This window comes from Brassica napus, chromosome C3 (assembly GCF_020379485.1).
Source record: "Brassica napus cultivar Da-Ae chromosome C3, Da-Ae, whole genome shotgun sequence".
Classification (NCBI taxonomy): Eukaryota; Viridiplantae; Streptophyta; class Magnoliopsida; order Brassicales; family Brassicaceae; genus Brassica; species Brassica napus.
Genome location: NC_063446.1, coordinates 27,999,001 through 28,026,097, shown reverse-complemented (window position 1 = coordinate 28,026,097; position 27,097 = coordinate 27,999,001). Strand labels below are relative to the sequence as shown.

General features: G+C 38.8%; 4 protein-coding genes, 1 long non-coding RNA gene and 1 other non-coding gene across 6 annotated transcripts; 3 read left to right on the top strand and 3 right to left on the bottom strand.

The window, feature by feature from the left end:
- Positions 1 to 2,296: 2,296 nt before the first annotated feature.
- LOC106406646 (nuclear transcription factor Y subunit B-3) lies at positions 2,297 to 3,133 on the top strand. Its single transcript, XM_013847341.3, has one exon. It carries the CDS (start codon positions 2,391 to 2,393, stop codon positions 2,949 to 2,951), a length of 561 nt encoding a protein of 186 aa, XP_013702795.1. The 5' UTR covers positions 2,297 to 2,390; the 3' UTR covers positions 2,952 to 3,133.
- A 544-nt stretch (positions 3,134 to 3,677) lies between these two features.
- On the bottom strand, positions 3,678 to 3,765 carry LOC125584963. Its single transcript, XR_007321856.1, has one exon. It is a non-coding gene; the product is annotated as a small nucleolar RNA snoR121 (small nucleolar RNA).
- Positions 3,766 to 5,207: 1,442 nt separating this feature from the next.
- LOC106402722 (PTI1-like tyrosine-protein kinase At3g15890) lies at positions 5,208 to 7,603 on the bottom strand. The gene is made up of 4 exons (XM_013843508.3): positions 7,076 to 7,603; positions 6,517 to 6,664; positions 6,163 to 6,425; positions 5,208 to 5,989 (listed from the first exon to the last, which is right to left on the bottom strand). The coding sequence occupies exons 1-4, from the start codon at positions 7,114 to 7,116 to the stop codon at positions 5,404 to 5,406; spliced, it is 1,038 nt and encodes a 345-aa protein (XP_013698962.2). The 5' UTR covers positions 7,117 to 7,603; the 3' UTR covers positions 5,208 to 5,403.
- A 2,750-nt stretch (positions 7,604 to 10,353) lies between these two features.
- LOC106406158 (topless-related protein 4-like) lies at positions 10,354 to 17,438 on the top strand. The gene is made up of 26 exons (XM_013846763.3): positions 10,354 to 10,506; positions 10,694 to 10,816; positions 10,908 to 11,087; positions 11,159 to 11,272; positions 11,389 to 11,547; positions 11,653 to 11,830; positions 11,908 to 12,028; positions 12,157 to 12,272; positions 12,360 to 12,528; positions 12,689 to 12,798; positions 13,026 to 13,095; positions 13,217 to 13,290; positions 13,606 to 13,701; positions 13,774 to 13,869; positions 14,214 to 14,341; positions 14,423 to 14,657; positions 14,736 to 14,900; positions 15,002 to 15,100; positions 15,320 to 15,463; positions 15,547 to 15,657; positions 15,744 to 15,923; positions 16,011 to 16,139; positions 16,214 to 16,309; positions 16,399 to 16,587; positions 16,670 to 16,836; positions 16,913 to 17,438. The coding sequence occupies exons 2-26, from the start codon at positions 10,737 to 10,739 to the stop codon at positions 17,106 to 17,108; spliced, it is 3,402 nt and encodes a 1,133-aa protein (XP_013702217.2). The 5' UTR covers positions 10,354 to 10,506; positions 10,694 to 10,736; the 3' UTR covers positions 17,109 to 17,438.
- Positions 17,127 to 21,140, bottom strand: LOC106405289. The gene is made up of 3 exons (XR_007321431.1): positions 18,524 to 21,140; positions 18,106 to 18,212; positions 17,127 to 18,011 (listed from the first exon to the last, which is right to left on the bottom strand). It is a non-coding gene; the product is annotated as an uncharacterized LOC106405289 (long non-coding RNA).
- A 1,911-nt stretch (positions 21,141 to 23,051) lies between these two features.
- On the top strand, positions 23,052 to 25,310 carry LOC125582995. Its single transcript, XM_048749515.1, has 2 exons — positions 23,052 to 23,889; positions 24,037 to 25,310. The coding sequence occupies exons 1-2, from the start codon at positions 23,052 to 23,054 to the stop codon at positions 25,308 to 25,310; spliced, it is 2,112 nt and encodes a 703-aa protein (XP_048605472.1).
- The last annotated feature ends 1,787 nt before the right edge of the window (positions 25,311 to 27,097 follow it).

Genomic DNA, 27,097 nt, shown 5'->3' with positions numbered 1-27,097 from the left:
ATAAAAGTTTCCTTTTTATTTCGAAAAGAAAAGTATAACCCTCGTAAATGAAATCCCCAAAGGATATGATGATCAATTAGGATATGATCTGAGAGAAAAGGATCTATTAAAGGGTCACACCGACTTGCCATATGGCACCAATGTTGAGTTAGCCTAATGGTAAAGGGGTTGCGGCTGTAACTACCACCACCTGGGTTTGATTTACATTTGGAGGGATTATTTATAATGTTTGGATTCCCGGAAAAAAAGTGAAACCATCTTTTTTTTCTTCCCTCTATCTTCCCTCTCTCTTCTTCAACCTTCACGTAACAAAGCCCTCTTGCTTTTCCGGTGGCCGCTCCGCAGTTCGCGGTCACCGAATCCCTTTTTTCTCCTTCTCTTTTCTCTCTTGTGTTTCATCTGTCTTTCTCTCCTTCGTGTTCTCTTCTCCCTGCGGCAGGGGGAGCTCCACCTTAGTTCAGATGCAGAAGTTGAAACCCAGGGTCTCCGGCGGAGAGTCTAGGCGCGTGAAGATAGCGTCTGTCTCTCTTATGGCTTAGACCTTTGGTTTCGTGCTTGGAGTTCCGGTGGTTTTGTGTTGCCTGGTGCGTGCTCTCGGGTGAGTAGTGGCGTGTGTGACGCCGGTTGGGTCTTCTCTGCGGTGGTTCTCTCAGATTTCGTCAAGGATTGGTTCATGGTTGGCTCTGACTAGGAGCTTTGTGGCGGGCTTCTTATTTCTGTTCACTCTCAGGTTATTATGTGTCATTCTGGTAATGACACGTTGGTGTTATTCTGGAGCTATGGTTGGTAAGTTTGATCTACGGTGTATCTGGTGGCCACGTGTTAGTCAGAATTTTCTATTGCTCCGTCTGATCTACGGATCTATGGTGTTGCGGTTGTTCTTGTCTCCGTTTGTGTGCAGGTCCGGTGGTGTGGCTCTCAGGTTTCTCTCACCTCACTTAATAAAGTTGTGGGGGTTTGGCGGTGGAGGTCGTTGGCTCTCCACCCTCTCGGGTTCTCGATCTCGGGTTAGCTGTGGAGTTGTTTGGGTTAGAAGGTAATGGATAGGTTTTAATTTGGCTCCGGCTTTCCAGTGTGCTTGGTGGTGTATCTCTGGAAGAGGTATTTCAGGCTGGTCCCACTGTTATATATGAGACTTGGGTTTAACGGGTGTACACAGTCACGGGTTGGTGAGTTGGAGGCAGCAATCTTCAACACCCTTCTCCGAACGACGGCCTCGTCGGTTACGAGATCCTCTTCGTGCTGCCGGGTAGTTGTCTTTTGGGTTAGCTAGCGAGTTCGAGTTGTGATTCTTTGGGCAGTTGGTGGCGTTCGAGTTTTTCAAAAGCTGTAGGAACCGTGTATTTCAAAGTTTGAGGGCGGTTTTCTTTCTGGTAGTTTTCGGTGACTGGAAGCTTTCTATGTTATCGATTCGCCAGCTGGTCTTTCGCGCTAAAATTAAAGTTTCGTCCAAAGTCCGTTTCTCCTTTGCTTCATTTTGTTATTTCGTTTCTTAAATCCTCTCTGTTTAGTTTATTATTGTATTTCTGCTACTAGTTTGCTCTGTACGTTCGTAAAAAATTGAAAATTTTAGTATAATAATTTAATATTTTACCCAATAAAAAACTTGCCACATGGCTAATTGGAGCAAATTACAGTTATTTGGCACACACTTATTGGTTCAAGTCGTTTATTTGTTCAAAAAAAAAATTCGTACGTTTGCTTATTGGTTCAAGTAGTTTTTTAGCCAATTCTTCCTGGCTAGTAGTAGTTCGATGCTATTAACAATTGTCTAGACCACAACTGGCTGGGAATATATGAGTTTAGGGTCCAAAACTATAAATCCTGACTCATTTTTTTTGGTAACAAGGTCTCGCTGTTCGGATACATATTCGGTTTATTTATACTTTCAAATGTTTTTATAAATTAGATTTAGGCTTTGAATACTCATTTCACAAATATTTAATTTCTTTTGAGGGATACAAACGAAATCGGATGGATTCTGCTATTCGATGCGAGTCCAATTTGAATTTAAAATTCAGTTACAAATGTCCAGGCCTACTTCTAACTAAAACTTATTATTAATAAATAAATCACACTAAATAGAGATTACTCCACCATCTTCTTGTTAATGGAAAATTAAAAGCCATCACCCAAATATTGTGGGGAAGATAAGGTAGGATCAACCAGATACTCCACGTGGGTGGACTCCGCACCGCCAAGATCTCAAGTCCCTCTTTCAATCCAACGGACGTAATCACTGCCACGTGTATCTAACCTTATCGACGCACGAACGACCTATAACTACCCACGTGTCATCACGATCCGATTATTATCCTCTCGATCCAACGGACCCAAACCACTCTCTCTCTCTCGCCGCCACCTCCGATTAACCGTTCGCCGTTTCCGAGATGGCGGATTCCGACAACGATTCAGGCGGCCACAAGGACGGAGGCAGCGCATCGTCGCGTGAGCAGGATAGGTTTCTCCCGATCGCGAACGTGAGTCGGATCATGAAGAAAGCGTTGCCGGCGAACGCCAAAATCTCCAAGGACGCGAAGGAGACGGTGCAGGAGTGCGTATCCGAGTTCATAAGCTTCGTCACCGGAGAGGCATCCGACAAGTGTCAGAGAGAGAAGAGGAAGACGATCAACGGCGACGATCTTCTATGGGCGATGACGACGCTAGGGTTCGAGGATTACGTGGAGCCGTTGAAGGTTTACCTGCAGAAGTACAGGGAGGTGGAAGGGGAGAGGACGACCACGGGGAAACAGGTGGATAAGGAAGGTGGAGCTGGAGGAAATGGGAACTCTAGTGGCGGCGGAGGAGGAGGATACAATGGTGGAGGACGTGCGACGGCGGGAGGAGGGATGTACGGTGGGATTGTGACGATGGGGAATCATCATCAAGGACACGTGTACGGTGGAGGGATGCATCACACGCAGCAAAGCGGGTCCGCACGTGCTGATTAGTTAAGCTCTGACTCCGTTAATTCGCACGTGGTGATTAATTAAGCTTAGACTGCGTTAACTCGAAATGGCTTTCTAAGCTTAGTAAATGTTTTATCTCTCTCCTTGCTCTACTTCTTATGTGAAATGTAAATGTCTTGTATCTTTCTCCTTGCTCAATTCTTGTGAATGTTTTTTTAACCAAAGGAACTTCCCAAAGAGACAGTAACTAATCCAAAACCAAAAGATGTAACAAAGTCAAGAAACTAAGATTGTGAGAGACTGCCATTGCTTTGTTTGTTTCCTCATGAAAAAAGTTCACAATCCAGGGATGTTTCAGCAAGCATCTCCTTTGTGTTAATGTTTTGTTTTGGACTAGTTAGATATTCTCAGAGATATCTAACTTCACAAAATCACTGACCACTCTTGTTCAGAGGCATAAAAAAAAAAGAAACGTTCTCAGAGGTAGCCACAGTCCTCGGCTAATCTTTTATCATTAGTTACTGTCTACCATAAGTGAATCATAGGCTACATCAATGAAACAGCGTAGAGAGCTTTGTAGCTAATCCTATTAACTGAACCTCGTGCTTATTATCCACAGCAGCATTAGCACCAACTTAAACACTTAAAAGCTATGCATCCCATATCTCAGAGTTCTCCATAATCCTAAACAGCTGTGTAATAAACTCGAAAGTATAACGTACGTATCCTTCCTTCCTGCACATGATTAGAAAAAAAAGAGAGAAAATGAGCTCAGACGGCACTTGCTATCGTCACAGATGGTCAGGACGACAGCGACGGGCTAAGCCGTCACTTTAATTGTTTTATCTTCACAGCTCGAACCCGGGTTTCTCCCAGAGTTCATCTAACAGATAAACCACTCGGCAAGAGTGACATTTGTTGCGATGACTTCTAATAAAACATTAATATCCATTCAAAACGAATCGTTTTGACACGGTGGGTGCAAGAACATGAGGAGAGGAAACATGTGTCTTAACAGTGGTAAGGGTTGGACTTGGGGAAAGCCGTATACTTGTCAGTCCTGAGTTTTATTTCTGCTTACAACATATTTTGTTACTGTGTCACTCTCCCCTCTTGGGTTGATCTCCCCAAATCAAGTGTTTCCAATGTCTTATTCTGCTTTTATCATGTTTGGGATTGGTCACGTAGGTAAACGATTTAGAGGTTGAACTTGAAACAACTCGAGACAGATGCAATGCAAGCAAGGAATGGAGCACACAGTTCTGAAGGAAAAGGAAAGATTCACTCAAATCCAGTGGGATATGGAAGAACTTCGGAAGCAGTGCATGGAGATGGAACTCTACGAAGGTTTGTGCTTACTCTGTGTTTATTTTATTTGCATTCAACGATAGATACTTTATCTATGTTTGTCTTACAGGGCGAGAAAGCACATACCGAGACTACAAACCAGTCCCTTGTTCAAGAAAATCAAATGTTGCTGCAGCAGATCGATGATCTAAGAGACAAGTTTGAGGATTTGCGTAAAGAACATGAAGAGAGATCAAAAGCAGAACTAATGGTCCTTGTCAAAGAGGTCAAGTCTTTCCGAACCAGCCAATCAGAACCGAAACAAGAGCTTACCCGCACGATGAAAGAAAAGCTGGAGATGGATGTAAGATAAGCTCTTTGCAGGATTTGTATTCAAGTGTGTTGCAGTTTTTAAACCCTTTAAATGTAATGCAATGTTCAGAGAATTGTTCAACGGGAGAAGGATAGAGAAGAAGCTTGCTAAAACCGCAAACAAGATATTTGATGCATGAGTCTGATGATGTTCTACAGAATATTGATGGAGTCATCATCACCATCGTTGTTATCTAATAATGGAGTCATCATCACCATCCGAAGCGATGGATCTTCTACTAGCAACGGCTGATAACAGACTCAACCACTACTTACACTTTGTTGTGACACCAACCATAGTATTAATTACTGCATTAAATCTTATGTTCCAAACAGACGCAGCTTCTCTCAGAAGAAGTGGGAAAGCCGAAACTAGCAACATCAGAAGAACAAGGTGGAACAGATGATGTCGTAAGGAAGATGCTAACAGAGGTTCTGATTGATAACGCCAGATTAAGGAAGCAGATTAACTATGTTCTTCGCTGTTCCTGGTTCGGACATGGAACATCATTCAGAGAATCCGAAACAGAAGATCAAGATCAAGAAGGAAGTGTTGATCTAGCAAGAACTGTTCTAAGCAAGATCCTTGAGAAATGATTTCATCTGATTCAGATCATTGTGAAAAAAAGATCATGCTAGAGTATACAAGTCTCAGTATAATCCATAAATTAAAAGTATCAATCTTTCAAGCAAGACCAAAAGCATCACAACTCTGCCTTTACATACCACACCTTAACAAACACCAATCAATCAAATCAATACCACAATATGAACAGAAGATGGTAGAAAAAAAAAAAACAATCTGAGAGAACAAACTTTCTATGCCTAAAGATCCCTACTCTTGTTGTTGATGATGATCATCCTTCTCTTCTGTGATCACATCTGCACCCTCCTGATCCTCTCTATGGTTTTCGTCGCCGCTACTACACGGTTTCTTGAAGAGAGGATTACATTCAAGTTCAGACATCTTCTCCTTTGATTCATTCATCAACATCTCCACCACTTGAGACATTGTTGGTCTCATCTCCGCCTCTCTCTGAGCACACAACAGACCAACCAAAACCACTTTCTTCAACCCTTCTCCCACGTCCTCCTCTTTCACCCTCTGATCCACTATTTCACCGAACTTCCTCTCGTAAACAAGTGGCAACACCCACTCCGTTAGACCCAGCTTTGCTCTCTTGCCACTAACCAGCTCAAGCAACAAGATACCAAAACTGTACACGTCACCTGCTTCTGATGCAACACACTCTGGTGAGAGATACCCATTGTTATTATTATTACTTTTGGCTTCATCTTCTGGCATCAGTTTACCATATCCAAAATCCGTAACCCGAGCTTCAAACTCAGAGTCTAGCAACACATTGCTAGCTCTCACATCACCGTGGACTACACGCGGCGTTGCGTGATGGTGTAGGTACCTAAACAAAAGACAAACACTGTCAGAAAATTAAACCACAACATATAATATTAGTTTCGTCCCGGAGGTCACTCGAACTGGAGACCTCTGACACAATGGCCAGGATCATTTCCAGTTGAGCTAACGTCGAAATTTAAACTTCTCTCATGAATGGTTTTAGATTGTGAGACTCACGCAATGGCCTGAGCAGAGGTTATAGCAATCTTGATCCTCTTGTTACAATCCAGAATGCACTCAGCTGAATGCTGACCATGAAGATGCGAAACCAAGCTCAAGTTCGGCATGTACTCATACACAAGAAGACGTTCTTGACCTTCGTTACAGTAACCACGAACACTCAGCAAGTTCTTGTGACGGATACGTGAAAGAATCTCGACTACGAGAGTGAAGTTTATATCTTCTCTGTTGGTCCATGACTTTAATCTCTTGACTGCAATCTACAACAAGATCATGTTTTTTTTTAAAGCAACAAGGAGTTTGTACTAGTACCAAAAGAGTTAAGGGTTTAAAGAGTTTGAGATGAGTTACTTGTGAACCATCTGAGAGCTGACCCCAATACACACTGCTGAACCGTCCTTCACCGAGTTTGTTGTCGTAGTTGAAACTGTTTGTGGCGGCGTGAAGCTCCTTTAGTGAGAATATCTTACGAGGTGGCTCTGTCTTTGCTTCCTTGTCCCTATGTGACATCAAAACCAAACTTAACCTCAAAAACACTATTTTTAGATCATTTCATTAACAAATCAAGAAACAAAAATTGTGAAATGCAAAAAGACTTTAATTCAAAATCATCACTTGCACAACTCATGTAATCTGCAAAAAACAAAAAACAAAAATATTCGAACTTGCATCAAAAGAAACAAACTTTACATCAAAAACCATTAGAGAGCAAGGAGAATTGAGCATAAATAGTCTCCAAAATTGATTATAAAATCTTTAAAACCCTAATCAGGATGGAACACCAAAGCCGATTGAACCAGTAACACGTTTTACCAGTAACCCAACAGAGAAAAAAATATCAGAAAAATTCAAAAACGAACAAAAAAAAAGGAGAATTAACAATCATAGAGTTAATGAATCAAAGACTTACCCAGCAGATCCTCTTCCACAACAGCTACTAAAAAGTTGCATTTTCAGAACAAACCCAAAACAAAATTGAAATTGAGCTGCCTCTGATTGTAGATTCTTTCTCGTTATTGCGGAACAGAGAAAAATGTTACAGAGCAAAGTACAAGTCTTTAGAGTTGGCTCTGATTCGTCTTTGACCTATCCCTAGAGAGAGAGAATACAATTTAATTTTTTGTTTTTTTTTTTTTGCACGCTTTACCTTTTCTTCTCTGAACAAACTTTAAAATATACACACAAAGTATAAAGCTGATTCAAAACAATAAAATAATAACTTTACCAAAAGAAGAAATCAAAAATTTGAACGTTAGTAGCGGTCGCGTATATATTTTTTTTGTTTATATTTTTGCTGTATATTTTTGCATTTTGAATTGTTTTTTTTTTTGTAACTTAGCATTTTGAACTGTTGTGTGTTGAGGGCCGGCTGATGAGTCACGACAACTCATCAGAACCTTTTTTATTCAGTATTTTTCAAAATATTAAACAAATAAAAGGGACAGAAGATGATTCTCCAATCTTCTTTATATATAAAAAAAAAGGTATCATAACTGAATAGCTGTAGTTATAAAGTTTTTTTGGATTATAGCAATATTACGTTTGATTAAATCGCTAAAGAATCAGAAAGATCTGAGAGGAATGTTTGCTCTCATCATGAGATTTTACTTGAGGTGATGCTTCACTAACATGGGCTTAAGGAATCATGTGCTAATTAATTGCTATAATCCCTGTTCTAAAAATCGGCCGCCTAGCTAGGCGGCCGTCTATGCGCTACGCGTCACTCTTCCGCCCCGATTTATGCCAAATCGGTTTAAAAAATCGGATATCCGATTTTTTCCGCCTAGACCGCCTAAATGACCGCCTAGCCGCCTAGGCGGCCGCCTAATCTATTTTTTTTTTTATTTTATTTTTAATAATATTTTTATTTTTTATTTGATCTAAAATTTTATAAATATCATTTATATTCATAATTTTGATGAAAAATACACTATATTAAGTTTATATATTCTATTTGTGTGTTTTATACAATCTTAAACATGAAAATGTATTAATGTTATACACAATTAAAGATTAACATGTTTTATAACACAGTAAACCATCTACAAATTTTGCCCCGCATAATTTCCGATTAATCTCCGATTTTCTCTTTAGGCGCTAGACCCAACCCGACCGCCCGACTAGCGCCTAGCGCGTTTCCGAACAGGGGCTATAATTAACATAACATATGTTAGAAAAAACAAATATGGAGATAAAGAAGAAAAATATGTTACGAAATTGGAAGAAACCTTAATCTTAATTGAGCTGGTACATGTCCATTAAGCTGGACTTAAAAGCCCATAACCCATAACTGATGTAGGATTACTATTGCAAGGAAATTTGTTCTAAGCATATGAATCCTTACTGTAGAAGCATATTGTGGGCTAGTTTCCAGTCCATCAAACTCTTTTGAAGGTGACTGGTTTAAATTTTGACATTATAAAGTTCGGCTTATAGATTGAACACTGGCAACATCAATATACACATCCAAATTATGTAAATCATCACCTTTACATCATGATGTAAAAAAAACCCCACACCGGCAGTCAAATCAAATAATATGACCTATACCCTCGTCAGTCATGTGCTTCACATCCTTTTCCAACAAAACGATCACCTCCATCCAGTACCATTTTCAGATAGGTGGTTTCACTTCCCTTATACATCCATAACAAAAAGTTCAAAGTAGTGTGGATGTCACTAACTTTTTAGTACGAACTTTGATGTGCTGAAAAGGTTATGGTTCTCCAGACAAAAGCGCAGAAGTATAATTAAACTAAAGTGCTTTACTAAGCCTTTTTATAGTGGCGTGAAGAAGGAGAACATCCTCTGACGTAGAAGCTAGAACGAGTGCCATTATTGCCAGTAATTTATTGGCCCGTTTCTTAGTTCAGCCACATGCTGATAACTCATCACGAATCATGGGCAAGCTAAGGCTCATACCCGTGGCAATGCACAGACGGGTCTAATTCCCGTGATATAAGTATGTGTATATAAGATTTGTGCTTGGGATGGCGTATGCGTATTCTCATAATCTCTAATTTTTTTTCCAGCTTGATCCACGTCTTCACGAGTCTCAGTATTTTTGCTCAATGTACTATATAGGCAAGGCCGAGTTCATCGTCACGTTAAAAGTAAGTTCATGTTTAGTCAAGTTTTTTTGCGCCTTAGGCCATCCTTTTACCAAGAGCTCTCACTACTACATAGTCTCAGTATTTGTTACGCCTTGTGCTATCCTGTAAGACTGGCTGTAGCCCGTGTAGGTCTTTGACAGTTGTTGCCTTCTTGAGGAAAGGCTGGACATCATCAAAGAATATAAAACTGTTGTTGATTACTATTACAGAAATAGAAAATAGAAATTTCTATATTCGTTTATTTGTTACCATTTATCACGTAATTTATATTTTCCTAAAATTAAATAATCCAAAAATTCCAAATCTTTTAAATAGAGAATATACGAAAGAAAAGAAATTTCTCTTAATTAAAAAGTAATTTACATATGAAATTAGCATTCTTCTCAAATTTCAGATTCATTCCATATATCACCCTTTTCATTTCCTTTAGTATTGTTGTCATTGCAAGAATAATTTCTTTAAAAAATATCAACAACTAATAATTTTTTATTCTCATTCTCTATTATTCTTTTTTTATATTTTTTTATAAAGAAATAAAAAACAAAGTTATTCTTTGTTAAATATGAGATGAAACAACTATTTCTTTTCATTCGTGTAATTTTATTTCTAACGTTTTTTTATTTGTTTTTCTTGTTTCGAGATCACTAGTCGGACTTTTAGATTTTGTAAGTGTTTATTATTTTTGACGTTAGCTGATGTCATAAAAGGAACAAGGAACAGAGATAAGCCAATTATCAGATACTACTTTTTATTTTATGTTTCTTTTGATAAAAAAAAAGAAGAGACGAGAGGTACACGTCAAAAGCTAACGAGAACGCATTTAACTAGACAGCATCAGTTGATTACTTAGATTCTCAACAACATAAGTACACACACACATTTAAAATAGGTCATTAAACTAAATTTTAAAAACGAGCTTATTATGGTGGGGTGCGACGTATATTAATATATCCGTTTTAGTTAGCCTTTTACTTAAATTCCTATGTATAAAATAGCCCACTTTTGAGTATAATAAAAAGTAGAGTATATTATTATTATTAAATAGACGCCCAACGACCACAGAAATAAAAAATAAAAAATAAAAAAGCAATAAATCCAAAAAGAAAGAAAAAAAGGAAACTCCGGAAACGAGACAGCATCAGTAATCATCGGCATAAATAGCCCCCCACACCCACCACGTCCCTCTCTGCTTCGTCTCGCTCCTTCTCCAAAGTCAATTTCAACACAGGTATACTACTTTACTCTATCTCTCGCACGTGCCCATCTCTCCACCTGGGGATTCGCCTCTCAATTTCGATTTCGATTTCGATTTCGATTTCGATTTTCGTGTGGGTGTTTAGATCTCATATTCGCTTGGATTGGGTTTTGTATGTTGGGAAACCCTAATTTCTCGTCTTTGTGTGTTGAATGAAAAGTGTTGGTTGCATGAGTGCGTAGTAGTGAGATCAGAACAAGGCTATGTCGTCGCTCAGCAGAGAACTCGTCTTTTTGATTCTCCAGTTTCTCGACGAAGAGAAATTCAAAGACACTGTTCACAGGTCAAAATTCAAAATTCAAAATTCAAAATTCAAATTCCCCCTTAAATTGTTTCCTCTGAAATGAGTGTGCTGAGGCTTGTTCTGTTTCTAGGTTGGAGAAGGAGTCTGGGTTTTACTTCAACATGAGGTACTTTGAAGACAGTGTGACCGCTGGTGAATGGGACGATGTCGAGAAGTACCTTTCTGGTTTCACTAAGGTTGATGATAACCGTTACTCTATGAAGATCTTTTTCGAGATTCGTAAGCAGAAGTACCTTGAAGCACTTGATAAGTAAGTGTTCTTGTGCTCTCGTTTGGATCCCGAACCTTCAGAGTTGATTCATTTTTTTTTCCTTTTTGTAGGAAAGATAATGCCAAGGCAGTTGAAATCCTTGTTAAGGAGTTGAAAGTGTTCTCCACGTTCAATGAAGAGCTTTTTAAGGAGATCACCATGCTTTTAACCTTGACGAACTTCAGGTAGAGTCTTTAGTTTCTTTGCGCTTGGGTTATGTTTGTGTGAAAGAGAGAGACTTCAATGATAATGTGTTTCTTGCTTCTCGTTTTATAATCCGTTTACTTGTTACCTTTTCAAGGGAAAATGAGCAGCTTTCCAAGTATGGGGATACCAAGTCTGCAAGAGGTATTATGCTGGGGGAACTTAAGAAACTGATTGAGGCAAATCCTCTCTTCCGGGACAAACTTCAGTTTCCAACTTTGAAGAATTCAAGATTGAGAACCTTAATAAACCAAAGGTGCGTTTAGCCTATGCTACAACCTTCTTTGTTTTCTTTTTGTCTCTCTTCATTTTTTTCTTTCGGTGGGGAAACTAACTGAATGTGATTGTGCTAAAATTGTAGTTTGAACTGGCAGCATCAGCTTTGCAAGAATCCAAGGCCTAACCCGGATATAAAAACACTCTTTATTGACCATAGTTGTGGGCATCCAAATGGTTCACATGTTGCTTCCCCTGCAACTAATCATTTAATGGGTTCAGCCCCTAAAGTTGGAGGCTTCCCACCATTAGGTGCTCATGGTGTAAGTGTTCTAAGATATAACTACTTGTATTTGATTACTGGACATGAAATTTACTATATGAATATCTCATGTTTCAGCCATTTCAGCCAACACCTGCTCCTCTTACAACGTCCCTTGCTGGATGGATGCCTAATCCATCTGTATCACACCCTACTGTTTCTGCTGGGCCTATCGGCCTAGGAGCCCCCAACAGTGCTGGTAATGTTGTCACGACTGATTTTATTTCCATTTTACGTAGTTTATGATGTGGAAATCTCATTGTGTAATATTATGTTTGCCAATTAGATACCTCATCATAATCTGTATTCATCATTTCCTCCTTACAGTGTCTATGCTAAAGCATCCCAGGACTCCTCCGACTAATAGCCTTGCAATGGATTATCAGACAGCAGATTCTGAAAGTGTATTGAAGAGACCCAGACCTTTTGGTATATCAGACGGGGTATTAACGGCTGCTTATTCATTTTTCATCTTAAGGTTTCATCCCCAACATCATAAAAGTTCACAGTTTTCTTTGAACATTCTACAGGTTAATAATCTTCCGGTCAATGTCTTGCCAGTCACATATCCAGGGCAAAGCCATTCCCATGCAGCTTATTCTACTGATGACTTACCCAAAAATGTTAGCAGGGTTTTGAGTCAGGGTTCTGCCATTAAGAGCATGGATTTTCATCCTGTACAACAAACGATGCTTCTTGGTTAGTTTTCTCCACCGGAGCATGCATCACCTATAATTTGTACTGGTTTATACCATAGTTGCCTGCAAAAACTTGTATCTGACAGCATGTATTTTTATCTTCTCAGTACAATATGTTGATTTATCTTGCTTTTAATGTTGTGTTTGCATTGGTTTCATAGTTGGCACCAATGTTGGTGATATTGCAATATGGGAGGTGGGTAGCAGGGACAAGCTTGTTTCTAGAAGCTTTAAAGTTTGGGATCTTGCTTCCTGTACTGCGAATCTTCAGGTATGGTTCATCTTCTTATTGATATATTGTAACAGTTAACAGATAGTCGAGTGGGAAGTTTTTTTATTATGTTAAGACATAACTACAGAGAACTAGTGAGGAACTCATCAAGGTTAATAGCTAGTTATTTGAAATAACTCATAAAAGGTTTAACTATGGCCATATACTATATCAAGAACATATTTTCCTTTGCTTACCTGTTGTTTGGTCTCATTCTTGTGCATTAGGCTTCACTTGCTAGCGAGTATACTGCAGCAGCAAACCGAGTTGTTTGGAGTCCTGATGGAGGGCTTCTGGGTAAGCCATTCTGTGACTTTCCTGTCGTATTGTAGAGTCAATTACTTGTGTCCCTATTGGGTGTAGTGCTGGTTAACGTTGTGGTAAATCTAGCGATTATAACGTCTACCTCCTATTTCAGGTGTCGCATATTCTAAGCATATTGTGCATATATATTCATACCATGGCGGCAATGATCTACGGAATCATCTAGAGGTTTGTCCCTTACTCAGGACTTTATATTTGGTGGAGTTTGCACCAACCTCTGTATCTTTTACTAGTCAGTTACCATTCAGCTTATATTTTTGCTCTTTAGAACTATTATTGTTATATGTGGATTACATAGGCATGGAATCTGTTCACTAGAACGATGTATAATTCCCTGGTTTGTACAATTGTTTTTATTTGTAGGATTCTACCATTATTGTCTTATTGGCTTGGGTCCCTATTTGTGTTTGTCACTGAGAAGCATTCTTAGATCTTTGATATTTGCTTTTGTTTGTTTGTTTGTTTGTTTGTTTACCGTTATAGGTTGATGCTCATGCTGGTAATGTCAACGATCTTGCTTTCTCCCTGCCAAACCAGCAGTTGTGTTTTGTGACTTGTGGAGAAGACAAGACAATAAAGGTTTGAATCCTGGAATATGTTTTCAAAGTTGGATAATTGGAGCATCCAGCTTATTGAATACTTTTTATACAGGTCTGGGATGCTGTTACTGGAAATAAATTGCACACATTTGAAGGTCATGATGCACCTGTTTATTCCGTGTGCCCACACCAGAAAGAGAATATTCAGGTAGTGTAATATGCATGAAATGTCTCCTGCTCTTTAGGGCATTCCATAAGATGAAAACTGGAGTTTTCTGCTCAATTAGAATTCGAACTTCCATCTTACGCCTAGTTATATTTTTTTTTACGAAAGAACAAATACATGTACTAGAAGCACCTGCAGCCACATTCTGTTTCCAATGTATAAGCTTGAAACTCACTTTCTTGTGATAATATCTTGTGGTTTGCTGTATAGTGATGTGTCCAATTTATGCTTCTTGCTTTACATTTTTAGTATGTGCGCAAGCTTCACTTTTACCCTCTTTGGCCCTTGAGATTGTTGTGATGGAATTTTTTTTTGCTTTCTGTCAGTTTATATTCTCAACTGCTGTTGATGGGAAAATAAAGGCTTGGTTATATGACAACATGGGTTCTAGAGTGGATTATGATGCCCCCGGTAGATCTTGCACGGCAATGGCATATTGTGCTGATGGAACTAGGTAAATGACCCACTGCCATCCTTTTATGCTAACTTATTCATCCTTTAACTCATGTCTCTTTTATCTTTTCGTTTGTTGTAGATTGTTCTCTTGTGGTACTAGTAAGGAGGGGGAATCATTCATTGTTGAATGGAATGAAAGTGAGGGAGCTGTGAAGCGGACTTACCATGGACTGGGGAAACGGTCTGTGGGGGTTGTTCAGTTTGATACCATGAAGAATAAATTTTTGGTAGCTGGTGATGAGTTCCAAGTCAAATTCTGGGATATGGATAGTGTTGATCTCTTGACTACAACACATGCAGACGGGGGATTGCCGGTAATGTTCTATATGTTGATCTCAGTTATTGGTTTAATTGACCTTTAAAAGGAATGGTTGCTAACGTAATAGTTTCAGTCTTCCCCTTGCTTAAGGATCAATAAAGAAGGAACTCTGCTGGCTGTCTCAACTACTGAGAATGGAATTAAGATACTAGCGAATGCTGAAGGTTCCAGAATTTTACACTCAATGGCAAACCGTGGCCTTGAAAGCTCTAGAGCTCCTCTTGGGTCAGTTGCAAAGGTAAAAAACGTGTCACCATATCTTATATGTTCTGCTATATCTGGGTGCTATGGTGCTATTGCATAAGGAAAAAAACTGAAAATGCATGATTTTGCTAATAGGGTCCTATTGTTGGAGCATTTGGAACTCCAAGTTCAAGCACTGGAATGAGTCTATCAATGGCTGATAGAAGTGGACCAGGGGCTTCTGTTACTGGAATGGTAATCCCACCTGTGAAGTGTTATATTTTGTTCGGTTAGATATCTACATATTAAGTCAATGGAGGTAGTTGACCATTTAAAATGTCCACTTGTTTCTCTAGTGAAGTTGGCAGAGATCATAATGTAACTGTTACTAGTTCATTCAAATGCCACAAAGGCAAACATTGGCTCTTTCTTGAATTCCTACCAAGTTTATTTTACAATATGTTGGTTTTTTAGAATGGAGATAATCGCAGTCTGCCAGATGTCAAACCACGAATCCCTGATGATGCAGAGAAATCAAAGATTTGGAAGCTGACAGAGATCAGCGAACGTTCTCATCTTCGTACTCTGCGGCTTCCTGACAGCCTGATACAAGCAAGAGTATGTATCCAAAATATCCCAAACATGCTACTCTCTCTATTCTTATCTTTGGCATGATGTCATCTTCTTGTATCTGGATGCAGGTTGTTAAGTTAATATATACAAATTCTGGAAGTGCTATATTGGCATTGGCTGAAAATGCTTTGCATAAACTATGGAAATGGCAAAAGAATGAGCGGAATCTCTTGGGAAAGGTACACCATATCCAGTGTGTTTCAACATCTAGTGGTGATTCTTAAACTCATAATTATATCTTCTTATGTTGTTTTTGCTTGTTTAGGCCAATAGCAATATCCCACCACAGCTTTGGCAGCCATCTAGTGGAGTTGTAATGACAAATGACACACGCGAGGGAAGCAAAGAGGATGTAGTTCCATGCTTTGCGCTCTCAAAGAATGATTCCTATGTCATGTCAGCTTCTGGAGGAAAAATTTCCTTGTTCAACATGATGACTTTTAAGGTCCCTCCATTTCTATGTTACGCCTGTTCATCTTTTGGGGTACAAGCTTTGCATATGCTCAGATTTTCTTTGTTTATTTTTTTGCAGACGATGACCACATTCATGGCGCCTCCTCCAGCAGCGACTTCCCTTGCCTTCCATCCCCAAGACAATAACATTATTGCCATTGGAATGGACGACTCTTCTATTCAAATCTACAATGTCAGAGTGGATGAGGTATCTTGACTTATCTAAAAGTATTAAAGAAACAAATAGTTTTTAAAACTCTTGCCTGGTAATGGTTCATGTAGGTTAAAAGTAAACTGAAAGGTCATCAGAAGAGAGTGACTGGTTTAGCATTCTCAAACGTTCTAAATGTACTTGTTTCGTCTGGTGCTGATTCCCAGGTATGCTTATATGCTACATTGGCTCCAGTTATGTTCAGATAAAGATCTTGTCACTGTTTTCCGAAGTAATTTTGGTTTTGTGTGTATAGCTTTGTGTATGGAGCATGGATGGATGGGAAAAGCAAGCTAGCAAACAGATACAAATTCCCAACGGGCATTCGCCAAACCCACTTGCTCATACACGCGTTCAGTTCCATCAAGACCAGACACATGTTCTTGTGGTCCATGCCAGCCAGTTAGCTATATATGAGGCTCCTAAATTAGAGAGCATGAAGCAGGTTTGTTGCTACATCCCATATCTCTAGAGCTTTGCATTAAAGTTATCTGTCTTAATCAGTTATTTTTCTTCTGAATATATAGTGGATCCCGAAGGAATCAAGTGGTTCAGTGACGGATGCTGTATACTCGTGTGATAGCCAGTCAATCTACGCAGCCTTTGACGATGGAAGTGTGAGTATCTTGACGGCTACGACATTGCAACTGAAGTGCCGCATTGGTCCCAACTCATATTTGCCTTCAAATCCGAGGTAAGAACCCTGCTGTTATCAGACTTATGACCATTGGCCTATGCAACATCAATAACACCTACTCTCTGTTGAATAGCTCGAGAGTATATCCAGCCACCATCGCTGCCCATCCCTCTGAACCAAATCAATTTGCAGTTGGACTAACAGATGGTGGTGTTCACGTGATCGAACCACCAGGACCAGAAGGGAAGTGGGGGATGTCTCCACCGCCAGAGAACGGTGCAGGACCAAGTGTCTCCGCAGCACCAGGATCAGATCAACAGCCGAGGTGAGGTGAGGTCTGTATTCTGCAAAGATCTGCACCACCATGATGCAGCCTCCCAAGTTATTATTTATATACTTTGAGAGGAGAGCTCTGCGATTGTAGGTTTATATATTCTCACATTCATAGTAGGTGAAAGGTGAAGCAAGCAGTAGTGTCTTCCATTAAGTCTAGTGCGCTTTTATTTTTAAAATGGTTTATTTTGAGATTTAGTTTCTTTCCCAACAGTATCTTTTTTAGATTTGGTTTGTAGATAAAGAGTTGATTAGCAATTCAAAAATGCTGGAAATGTTAGTTTTCTTGGAGGCATGCTAATGACAAAGCTCTTATTTGTTGAAAAGAACTAGGGATTTATTCGAAATTGGAGGAGCAGAATCAAAGATAATTATTAAAATCTTAGAAGGTAATTTATGCAAGGAATTAGCCGTTATAAAGGATCAGACCAAAGCCATTTTCTTCTTTTAGGCTTCATTGGTATTGTTAACATTAGTGACCAAACCAACAGCCTTGAGAAACTTTGTTGTTGTGAAATACCATATGTGTATATAATAGAGAAAACCAACAGCCTTGACAAAAAAAGTAGAGTTCACGTCTGAAGCTTGTGTTCTTTATTAATACAACACCACACACACTTAAATATATCCTATCTAACAAACCACGGGCTCGTTCACTTGACTTTATTATTCATACATATAGGACAGAACATCGATAATACAACTAGTTACAAGCCATTGTCTTCTTTTTAGCTTCAAAAGGTAACTTAACGTTCGTGGCCAAGCCAATAGCTTCAAGAAACTTAATAAGATACCAAGTAAAGTCGAGCTGCCACCACTCGAGTCCATGCCTAGCCGAGAACTCGAATGCATGATGATTGTTATGCCATCCTTCACCAAATGTTATAGCCGCTACCCACCTCATTCATCCGGTCACCAATTTATTATCTATTTTTTGTTACTATTAGTATTTAATGAGATTACATATATAAATATGTATAGTATAGACATTACAAATTGTTTTTGGAGAGGTCAGGTGTGTTCCAAGCTCGTGTTCCCCATGTATGGCAAACTGAGTTCACCAGAAAAGTCCCGTGGTATCGAGCCACATTTACCACACCCTGAGGTTACTTATTATTTCACCTTTACCCTTAAGATAACATTTTCTCATGCTAGGTTTTTTTTGTCGACATCCATTCTAGCGTCGGATTTAAATCCCGATATATATAGGAACACATCAACAACACTAATATATACATATGTAGACTACAACGCTACATGCGATACTACCCTCATTGTACAAAAACAAAATACTACGATCACTTGCCTCATTCCGATGATGAATGTCCAAATAAACTATTACATTACGAGAAAATGTCTAAATCAAACTATACATAGCTCAAATCTCAATACAAGAAAGAGGTGTCCTTACAATTCCCCAGACGAGGAAGGGCATGCGTCCACAAATATAGAGGAGAAGGGCAAAAGCCATCTCATGCAAAAGTATGGTTCGCTGGAGGAACTTGTAGAAGGGCTGCCTCACGAGATCGTTTGCATTCTCCTGTCCACCACACTGCATGCATCCACTAATTTAGTAAGGGTTAGGCCAGATGTGTAGTTTAAAAAAAAAAAAAAGGCACCCTCCTCGCAAATATCACTAATTTAATTGTGCTCAAAACAAGAAATTTTGTGAGCTTTTCAACTATTCAAAAAGACTCACAATTAACTATTGTTATTATATTATTTTATGAGAAATGAAAACTTCGTTCTCACTTCGAATTCCTCATATAAAAACAAAAGACAAATATTCAGTTGTGTGAGTAGGCATCAGCATTCGGGTACCCATTCGGAGTCGGATCAGATTTTTTAGATTTTTAGGGTTTTTGGATATACTCTCCTAAGTCTCATTCTAATATTTTATTAATATGAGTCGGTTTAAATAATAACAATTCGGATTCGGTTCAAATTTGTATTGCGTCCTACAATCCATAAAGTAACTTTATATCATTCAAATTTGTGTTATATCATTTCGGCTCGGATATATTTGAAGAAATTTTTTTTAAAATAAAACATAAAAATACTTAAATTTAATAGAAATTAATCTAACACACATAAAACTAATAAAATAACAACAAAATGTTAAATCAAACATAAAAACAAACATCATTTGTAATAATGTGTATTACCAAATTATGAAATTCTTATTTATAATTGGATATTTAAGGTATTTATTTAAATTTTAATATTTATTTTATATGTCATATCAACATAAACATTGAATTGAGTATTTTAAATACTTATATATATTTCAAATATTTATATTAACTATGATTTTTTTTATTTTTTGGGTTACCCGTTCGGTTAATAACACTTCAGGTTCCGATATATTTTGTATCACCCTACAAGTTTCGTTCGAATATTTTTATATTTAGGACGGGTCAGATTTGGTTTAGATTTCAGGTTTCAAATTTTATACCGAGGCCTATTTGTGAGTATTTCAGTATGCGTATGAAATTAGTCTCTCATTCACCTAGGAAATGCTCTAAGTAAAACCAATCATGAGATTTTAGAGGTTATGGACAATATAGTTAAAAATTTAATAAAATTTGGCTTTTATTAATTTGAGACCCGTGTGATATATATATATATACTCTTAAATTTAGAGGCTAAAGATAAATGTTTCTTCCCCAATACCATTCATGGCTTTAAGACCATGTATTAGCCATCAGATCCAAAAGACCTGATGTTAGCATGGTTATGGGACAAGGTTGGTCCAATACAACATCTTTGATATGCATGTTTGAAGTTGTTTCACAAATCAGACTTGAATCAATGAGTTTGTTAGAGCATGATTATCAACCTTGTATCTGGTGGTTCAACCACCTAACTCTATGTTTTAATGAAAGTTGCGTTCCAAAAAAAAAAATATTTAAACGAGTTATTAAAATTTAAGGTTTAATATAAGATTGTGATTAGGAGAAGGACAAGTGACACTATATAGAAGAGTTTACTAATAAAAATACGTTAGAGCATTTATATTGGTAGTTTTTCAAAAAATATTCACAAAATAATAAAATAATATAGTATGAGAGAGAAACATAAAAAGTTGAAAAATTCACATAAATCTCTCATTTGAAACCTTCAAGAACTTGAAAAAAAAAAGAGAAACCTTCAAGAAATGGTGAAAATACTCTCACGTCTTGATTGCAAGATTTCTGTTTTCACCATTAAATTTTAATCACATAATTAAACTGTCTTAAAATATTAATATTAAATGTTGAGAAAACCACTTAGAAAAACTCACCAATGTTCAAATTTTTTTTTTATGTAACTCTCGCCTACTATTTATTTTTTATTCTTTTCTTTTGTAAGAAGAGACTCGTGTTTAAAGCACTGATGATGTTCTTAGAATTACATTTAAGAGCATCAGTACTGTTGTATGATATTAGAATCTCTCAACAAAACTAAAATATTATGGTTTAACTTTATAATTATATTTATTTATTTTTAAAATAATTTGAGCAATTGAAAGTTGACACATGGAGAAAAATCTCTTGTGGAAAGATTTTAGGGGGGTTATTGGGCAAAGAATTTTAGAGGAATTATTAAATTTTGAGATTCCGTTGTTATTGGTTTGTGAATTTTTAAAATCTAAATAGAATCCATTGTTATTGGGGTGATGATTTTTAAATTTCACTCAAAATCCTTTGTTATTGGAAAAGTTTAGTTTTCGTTGATTTTAAGATTCTATTAAAATCTATTGTTATTGGGATGTAAATTTTCTTTGTTTTTACTCATAGTGCTCAACTTTGAGAATATCATCTATAGCCATAAGATTTTTGAAATCAATGTAATAAAATACACTCACACACAAAAACTCAAATTGAAGAATGAAATAATATACAAATCACAACTTTAACATGATACAATTCACAACTTAAAAAAATAGAAAAAAATATTAAAAATTTAAAATAAAAATTGTAAAAATAGTTTTAAAAAGCACTTTCAAATTTTTTTAAAAAAACATTTCAAAAATAATAATTCAAATTTTTTTACAAAAATTCAAATTTAAAACATATATTTCGAAATTATATAAAAAAATATTTTTATTATTTATTATTTATATATCTATAAAGTAAAAAGTAGAAATTAAATTTTTTTGTCATTTTATTTCTTGAGATCTTTTTTGTGAGAAAAACTTTTTTAAAAGTTGTTTAAGAATTGCCTTAATTGAAATGATTTTCTTTCCATTTTTTTCTGCCACCATTAATTTTTTACTTTAAAAGTTAATAACAATCAATAGAATTCTATACACAAGTAATGAAAATGCATGTAAAAGTATTTGATAAAGTTTGTTAAATCTGGTTAACTTGTAAAATCCTCTCAACTATTAAAATCATCAAATTCCACAGAAATTCATGTTCCAATAACCCCCTTAGTTTCTTTAAAACCAATCGATTCTTCACTCTCTTTTCTTTTTGCATTTATTTTCTATTTATTTTATATTTTATTTTAAATCATGAGAGTCTGGAAAATATGAACCGCTACGCATACCCTTATCTTTCCATGTCGATTAGGAAATTCGAGATTAAATTGGTTTTTAACAATTAACCATCAATGAGTTTGTTCACTATTGAATTATTTGATAACCTTCCCATGGCCATATGAGGAAATTAGTTGGATTTTTTTTTAACAATTGACCATACCTTTTTGTGGATATGGCCTGAATCAAATATCCAAGCCATGTGACTAAACCAAAATCCCTGTGTAGGACTGTGTGGGTCACGTTGTGTATCACAATGCTTATGATGGTACCGATGATTGCTCACCCACTCTATTGTGTCTCCCTGCACACAATTTACAAATTATGGCTTAAACATTCATTTTGCGCTTCTTTTAATACATATAACGTTCAGATCAAATAATCATCTCCAGGATATATAATAGTCAGACCTGAAAAGCCAGAAGGCCACCATAAGCCAATAGATACTCGAGCCATTTCGGTAGATCGAAACTTCGGTGAGAAAGATTCCGGTGATAACACAAGGTGATGCATATTCCATTGATGGCAACGATCCAAAGGAAAACACGAAAAGCCGACCAACTTAAGTGAAATGGAGCCAAGAGGCTCAGAAAATGAACCCCAGCAACTTGGACTAACCTGATCACATCCCAATAATTCCAACTCCTTTGCCAAAATGCTCTCTTCTTTCTGACCACCACAGCCTCCGACAATGGTATCCCCCAGGAGCTCTCAACCTGATCTGGTGCATCATGAACACCCACGAACGTATATTTCTTGTGAGGCACGGCGACGGCGCCTCCTCGTTTGAAGAAACCTGAGTTTGTATATAGGTATGGGTGCGATAAGTAGAGAAAGCATTATTGTTACTGGTTTTATGTTGTTTAACAAATGATGAAAACGGAGAGAGTGGTTTGAGAGTTGTAGCTAGAGACACCATGGGTTCAGGTTGTCAAAGCTGATGATGCCTTTACATACATACCCAGTGTGCTACTATGATGCAGCATCGGATACACCTTTGGCGCCAACATCATAAGTTTGAATAATACTTTAACTTTATCGATTTAGGATTTGGTTTTAGTTCTATATCTTTTAAAGATAATGATGCTTTATTTCCTTATTGCTTTAATCTTAAGTTTCCTATTCCCTTAGGGTTTGTCAAAGGGAATAGCTATATAAACGACTCTAGTTGTCTCTTGTTTTAGATACGTTTGATTTTATAATAGAAGAGCTTTGCTTTTATCCCTTGTTTAGATTCGATTAAATTCATCAAAACAGGAAGTTGGTCTCAGGAAGCTATCGAAAGAAACTCTTGATCGATCCAAGAACAGGTCTCGAAGAACCCTAAAATTCTTAGATCGACCGTTTACCCATTCGTACGCTGCGCCAGGTTGGTATCAGAGCTCTGCTACGCTCCGAAACTTTCTCAACCGCTACAATGGTCCGTAAGACTCGTGCTCAGCAATACGCTGATAACGATGACGACGACATCCCCGCTACTCGACAATCTATCATCGACCTCCAGTCACAAATCACTCATCTTGTTGATGCTGTTGCCGCTTTGACAACTCAACAAAACGCCGCTGCTCAACGTCACCATCGCAATGACCAAGTCTCGCTACACAACGATTCCGATGATGACAACAATAACCCCTTCGCTCCGCTAAGACAACAACGACCTCGCCGTCGCAACCACAACGCGTATGAATCAGATTCCGACAATGAACATGATGATTCTTCATGGAAAAAAGCTTTTAAGCTTGAGATACCCGAGTTCAAAGGCTCCATCGTCGCAGAAGATTTATTGGATTGGCTTGTGACAGTTGATGAGATACTCGAATTCAAAGATATTCCACTCGACCGCTGTGTTCCCATGATTGCAACACGGTTTCGCGACCGCGCTGCTGCTTGGTGGGCTCAAACCAAGACGACTCGCGCACGGTTAGGGAAAACAAAGATCACCACTTGGGAAAAATTGAAACGTGAGATGAAAAAGAACTTCTTACCTTATAATTACGAGCAATTGATGTTCCAAAAACTACAGAATCTACACCAAGGATCACGAAGTGTTGATGACTATGCCACTGAATTCTTTAAGATGATCAATCGCGTCGAAATCCAAGATTCTAAACAACAACTCGTCATGAGGTTCGTGGGCGGCCTTCGACAACAGATTCAATTTACACTTAACCTCTTCTGTCCTCAGACCATATCCGAAGCACACCAACAAGCATTAACCGTAGAAGCACAAAATCGCAATGGATACACACCATGGGGTACTAACCATCAAACCCGCACATCAACTACACCAACTGCTTCTACGACCACAGACAATGCAACACCAAAAACAGAGTTATCTATTGTTCCCACGGATCAACAGCGACAGACTCAACCTGGGGGGCTATGATGCTTCTCTTGTGGAGAGCTCGGTCATCGACAATCCGCATGTCCAAACCGTAACCGTCGCGGTCTACTTCTCGATTCTACGGGTCGTGACGTTGAAGTGATCTATGATGACAGCGCTGATGAAGCCATAGAAGAATTAGACGCAGACGAAGGAACTCTCCTAATGATGCGTCGTACTTGCCTCACACCAAAGATCGAAGACGAATTCCCGCAACGCAAAAACATATTTTCTTCCCGATGCACGATTAAGGGCAAGGTCTGCACATTCATTATTGATTCAGGCAGCAGTGAGAATGTCATTGCCGAGTCGACAGTTCCCAAACTTGATCTCGTAATCGAGCCACATCCATCACCGTACAAGCTTGGTTGGTTACACCATGGTAACGAACTCACTGTTACCCATAGAACCTTGGTTGAATTTTCAGTGGGTGATGCGTACAAGGATCAAATCTATTGTGACCTGGTCCCAATGGATGCTTGCCACCTTTTACTGAGAAGACCATGGGAGTTTGACCGCCGTGTTATACATGATGGTTATCTTAATACATATACATTCAAATTCAATGGTCGAACCTTCACACTCAAGCCAACGGTTCAAACAATACGCGAAGCTCCATCACCACCATCGCAAGCGCTTTCGTCATCAACACAGGCTCCGGTTCTGATGTTACAACGTTCACCATTCGAAAACACTTTGCGGGAAGAAGGGATAGTCTTCATACTCATCACCAAACCAACGAACAATGATCGTTTTCACGCTGTACCACCAGCCTTTGCTAACATTGTCCTTGAGTTTGCTGACGTCTTTCCAGAAGATCTTTCGACCGGACTACCGCCGCTTCGTGATATTCAACATCTCATTGACTTCATCCCTGATTCATCTTTACCTAACCGGTCGCATTACAGGATGAGCCCAAGCGAGCATGAGGAGTTACGCCGGCATGTCGAAGAACTCGTGTCCAAAGGTTTTCTTCCTGAGAGTCTCAGCCCTTGCCCCGTTCCTGCGCTACTTATACCTAAGAAGGACGGCTCTTGGCGTATGTGCGTTGATAGCAGAGCAATAAATAAAATCACCATTCGTTATTGCTTTCCGATTCTACGTTTAGATGATTTACTTGACCAGATTGGCACAGCTACAATTTTTACCAAGCTGGATCTGAAAAGCGGCTATCATCATATTCGTATCAATCCCGGGGATGAGTGGAAAACGGCGTTTAAAACTCAAGAAGGGCTTTTTGAGTGGCTTGTCATGCCTTTCGGGTTATCTAATGCTCCTAGTACATTCATGTAAGTTCAGTTCCTCCTTGGCAGATCATATGCAACATCTCACGGCTGTTTTGCAAGTCTTGTGGCGCGATCAATTCTTTGCAACACTTAAAAAGTGTGACTTTGGAACAACAGAAGTTCAATTCCTTGGTTATATTGTTTCCGACAAAGGTTTATCTGTTGATCCAGGGAAAATCTCAGCCATTAAAACGTGGCCTACGCCGTCGACGGTCACCGATGTTCGCAGCTTTCACGGCTTGGCTTCTTTTTACCGGCGTTTTGTGTCCCAGTTTAGTAGCCTTATGGCTCCACTCACAGACACCATTCGCGAGGGTCGCTTACAATGGACACCGGACGCAGCAACAGCATTTGCCACTATCAAAGAAAAACTTTGTTCTGCTCCTATTCTCGCTCTTCCTGACTTTACCTTAGTCTTTGAGTTACATTGCGATGCATCTAAGACTAGAATTGGCATGGTGCTCAGTCAAAAGGGCTGCCCCATCGCCTTCTTTAGTGAAAAGCTGGCTGGCGCCAGAGCTCGTTATAGTACGTATGATGTCGAATTTTATGCTATTATTCAAGCAGTGAAGCATTGGAGACATTACTTGTTCCACAAGGATTTCGTACTTTACACAGATCATGATGCTCTCAAACATTTGAGCACTCAAGGAAAAGTTTCGTCTCGTCATGCTTCGTGGATCTCTTATCTACAGCAGTTCACTTTCGTCATCAAACACACTTCCGGCTCCTCTAACCGTGTCGCCGATGCCTTAAGTCGCCGCCATTCCCTCTTGGCCGTCTTACATTCCACAGTTACGAGTTTCAGTTCCTTCATGGAGCTCTATCCCACAGACCCTTTTTTCGGTCCTATATTTGATGCCGCCTCTCATGGGAAGTCATTGGAATATACCCTGCATGATGGATTTCTGTTTCGCGGTATGCGACTTTGCATACCGGATTGTAGCCTCCGCCTTCTCCTAATCACGGAGCTCCATCAAGAAGGCCATATTGGTAGGGATCGCACTTTGCACTTGATCTCTTCCTCCTATTTTTGACCAATGTTACGACGAGACGTTGAAAGGTTCGTCGAGCGGTGCGTAGTTTGCCAGCAATCAAAAGGACACGCAACGAATGCTGGCTTGTACATGCCTTTACCTGTTCCCACTCAGCCGTGGACCGATGTTAGCATGGACTTTGTGGTCGGACTCCCTCGTACACAACGTGGCTTCGACTCTATCTTCGTCGTTGTCGATCGTTTCTCCAAGATGGTACATTTTGTGCCTTGCAAGAAGACTACTGATGCCCTACAGGTTGCTACATTATTTTTCAGAGAGATCTATCGCCTACATGGTCTACCTCTTTCCATTGTTTCTGATCGGGATTCTAGGTTTCTCGGCCACTTCTGGCGCTCTCTTTGGAAGCAACTTGGTACATCGTTGGATATGAGTTCAACTTATCACCCTCAATCGGATGGACAAACTGAAGTCACTAACAGGTCGCTGGGTAATTTGTTGTGTTGTCTGGTCGGGGATGCAATTCGGACTTGGGATTCGAAACTACCACAGGATGAGTTCGCACATAATCATGCTTTGAACCGCAGTCTTGGGTTTTGCCCCTTTCAAGTCGTCTATGGTCTCATTCCATGTGGCCCTGTGAATCTTTCTATTCTTCCCGATCGTTCCCGTCTGCACGGTGATGCTACTGCTTTTGTCGACTCTGTGGCAGAGGTCCATACACAAGCATTGTCCAACTTAGAGTCCGCGACGTCCAAGTACAAGCAGTCTGCTGATCGTCAGAGCACCCCCATTAGTG

Excerpts from the sequence above, each read along its gene's own strand:
- LOC106406158 (XM_013846763.3), top strand. The coding sequence starts at position 10,737 with ATGTCGTCGCTCAGCAGAGAACTCGTCTTTTTGATTCTCCAGTTTCTC. Across the intron at positions 15,101-15,319 it reads GGGCTTCTGTTACTGGAATG|AATGGAGATAATCGCAGTCT; the intron begins GTAATCCCACCT and ends TTGGTTTTTTAG. Across the intron at positions 15,658-15,743 it reads AGCGGAATCTCTTGGGAAAG|GCCAATAGCAATATCCCACC; the intron begins GTACACCATATC and ends TTGCTTGTTTAG.
- LOC106402722 (XM_013843508.3), bottom strand. The coding sequence starts at position 7,116 with ATGCAACTTTTTAGTAGCTGTTGTGGAAGAGGATCTGCTGG. Across the intron at positions 6,426-6,516 it reads AGCTCTCAGATGGTTCACAA|ATTGCAGTCAAGAGATTAAA; the intron begins GTAACTCATCTC and ends ATCTTGTTGTAG. Across the intron at positions 5,990-6,162 it reads ACCTCTGCTCAGGCCATTGC|GTACCTACACCATCACGCAA; the intron begins GTGAGTCTCACA and ends TCTTTTGTTTAG.
- LOC125582995 (XM_048749515.1), top strand. The coding sequence starts at position 23,052 with ATGGTCCGTAAGACTCGTGCTCAGCAATACGCTGATAACGATGACGAC. Across the intron at positions 23,890-24,036 it reads CAATGGATACACACCATGGG|AGCTCGGTCATCGACAATCC; the intron begins GTACTAACCATC and ends TCTCTTGTGGAG.
- LOC106406646 (XM_013847341.3), top strand. The coding sequence starts at position 2,391 with ATGGCGGATTCCGACAACGATTCAGGCGGCCACAAGGACGGAGGCAGC.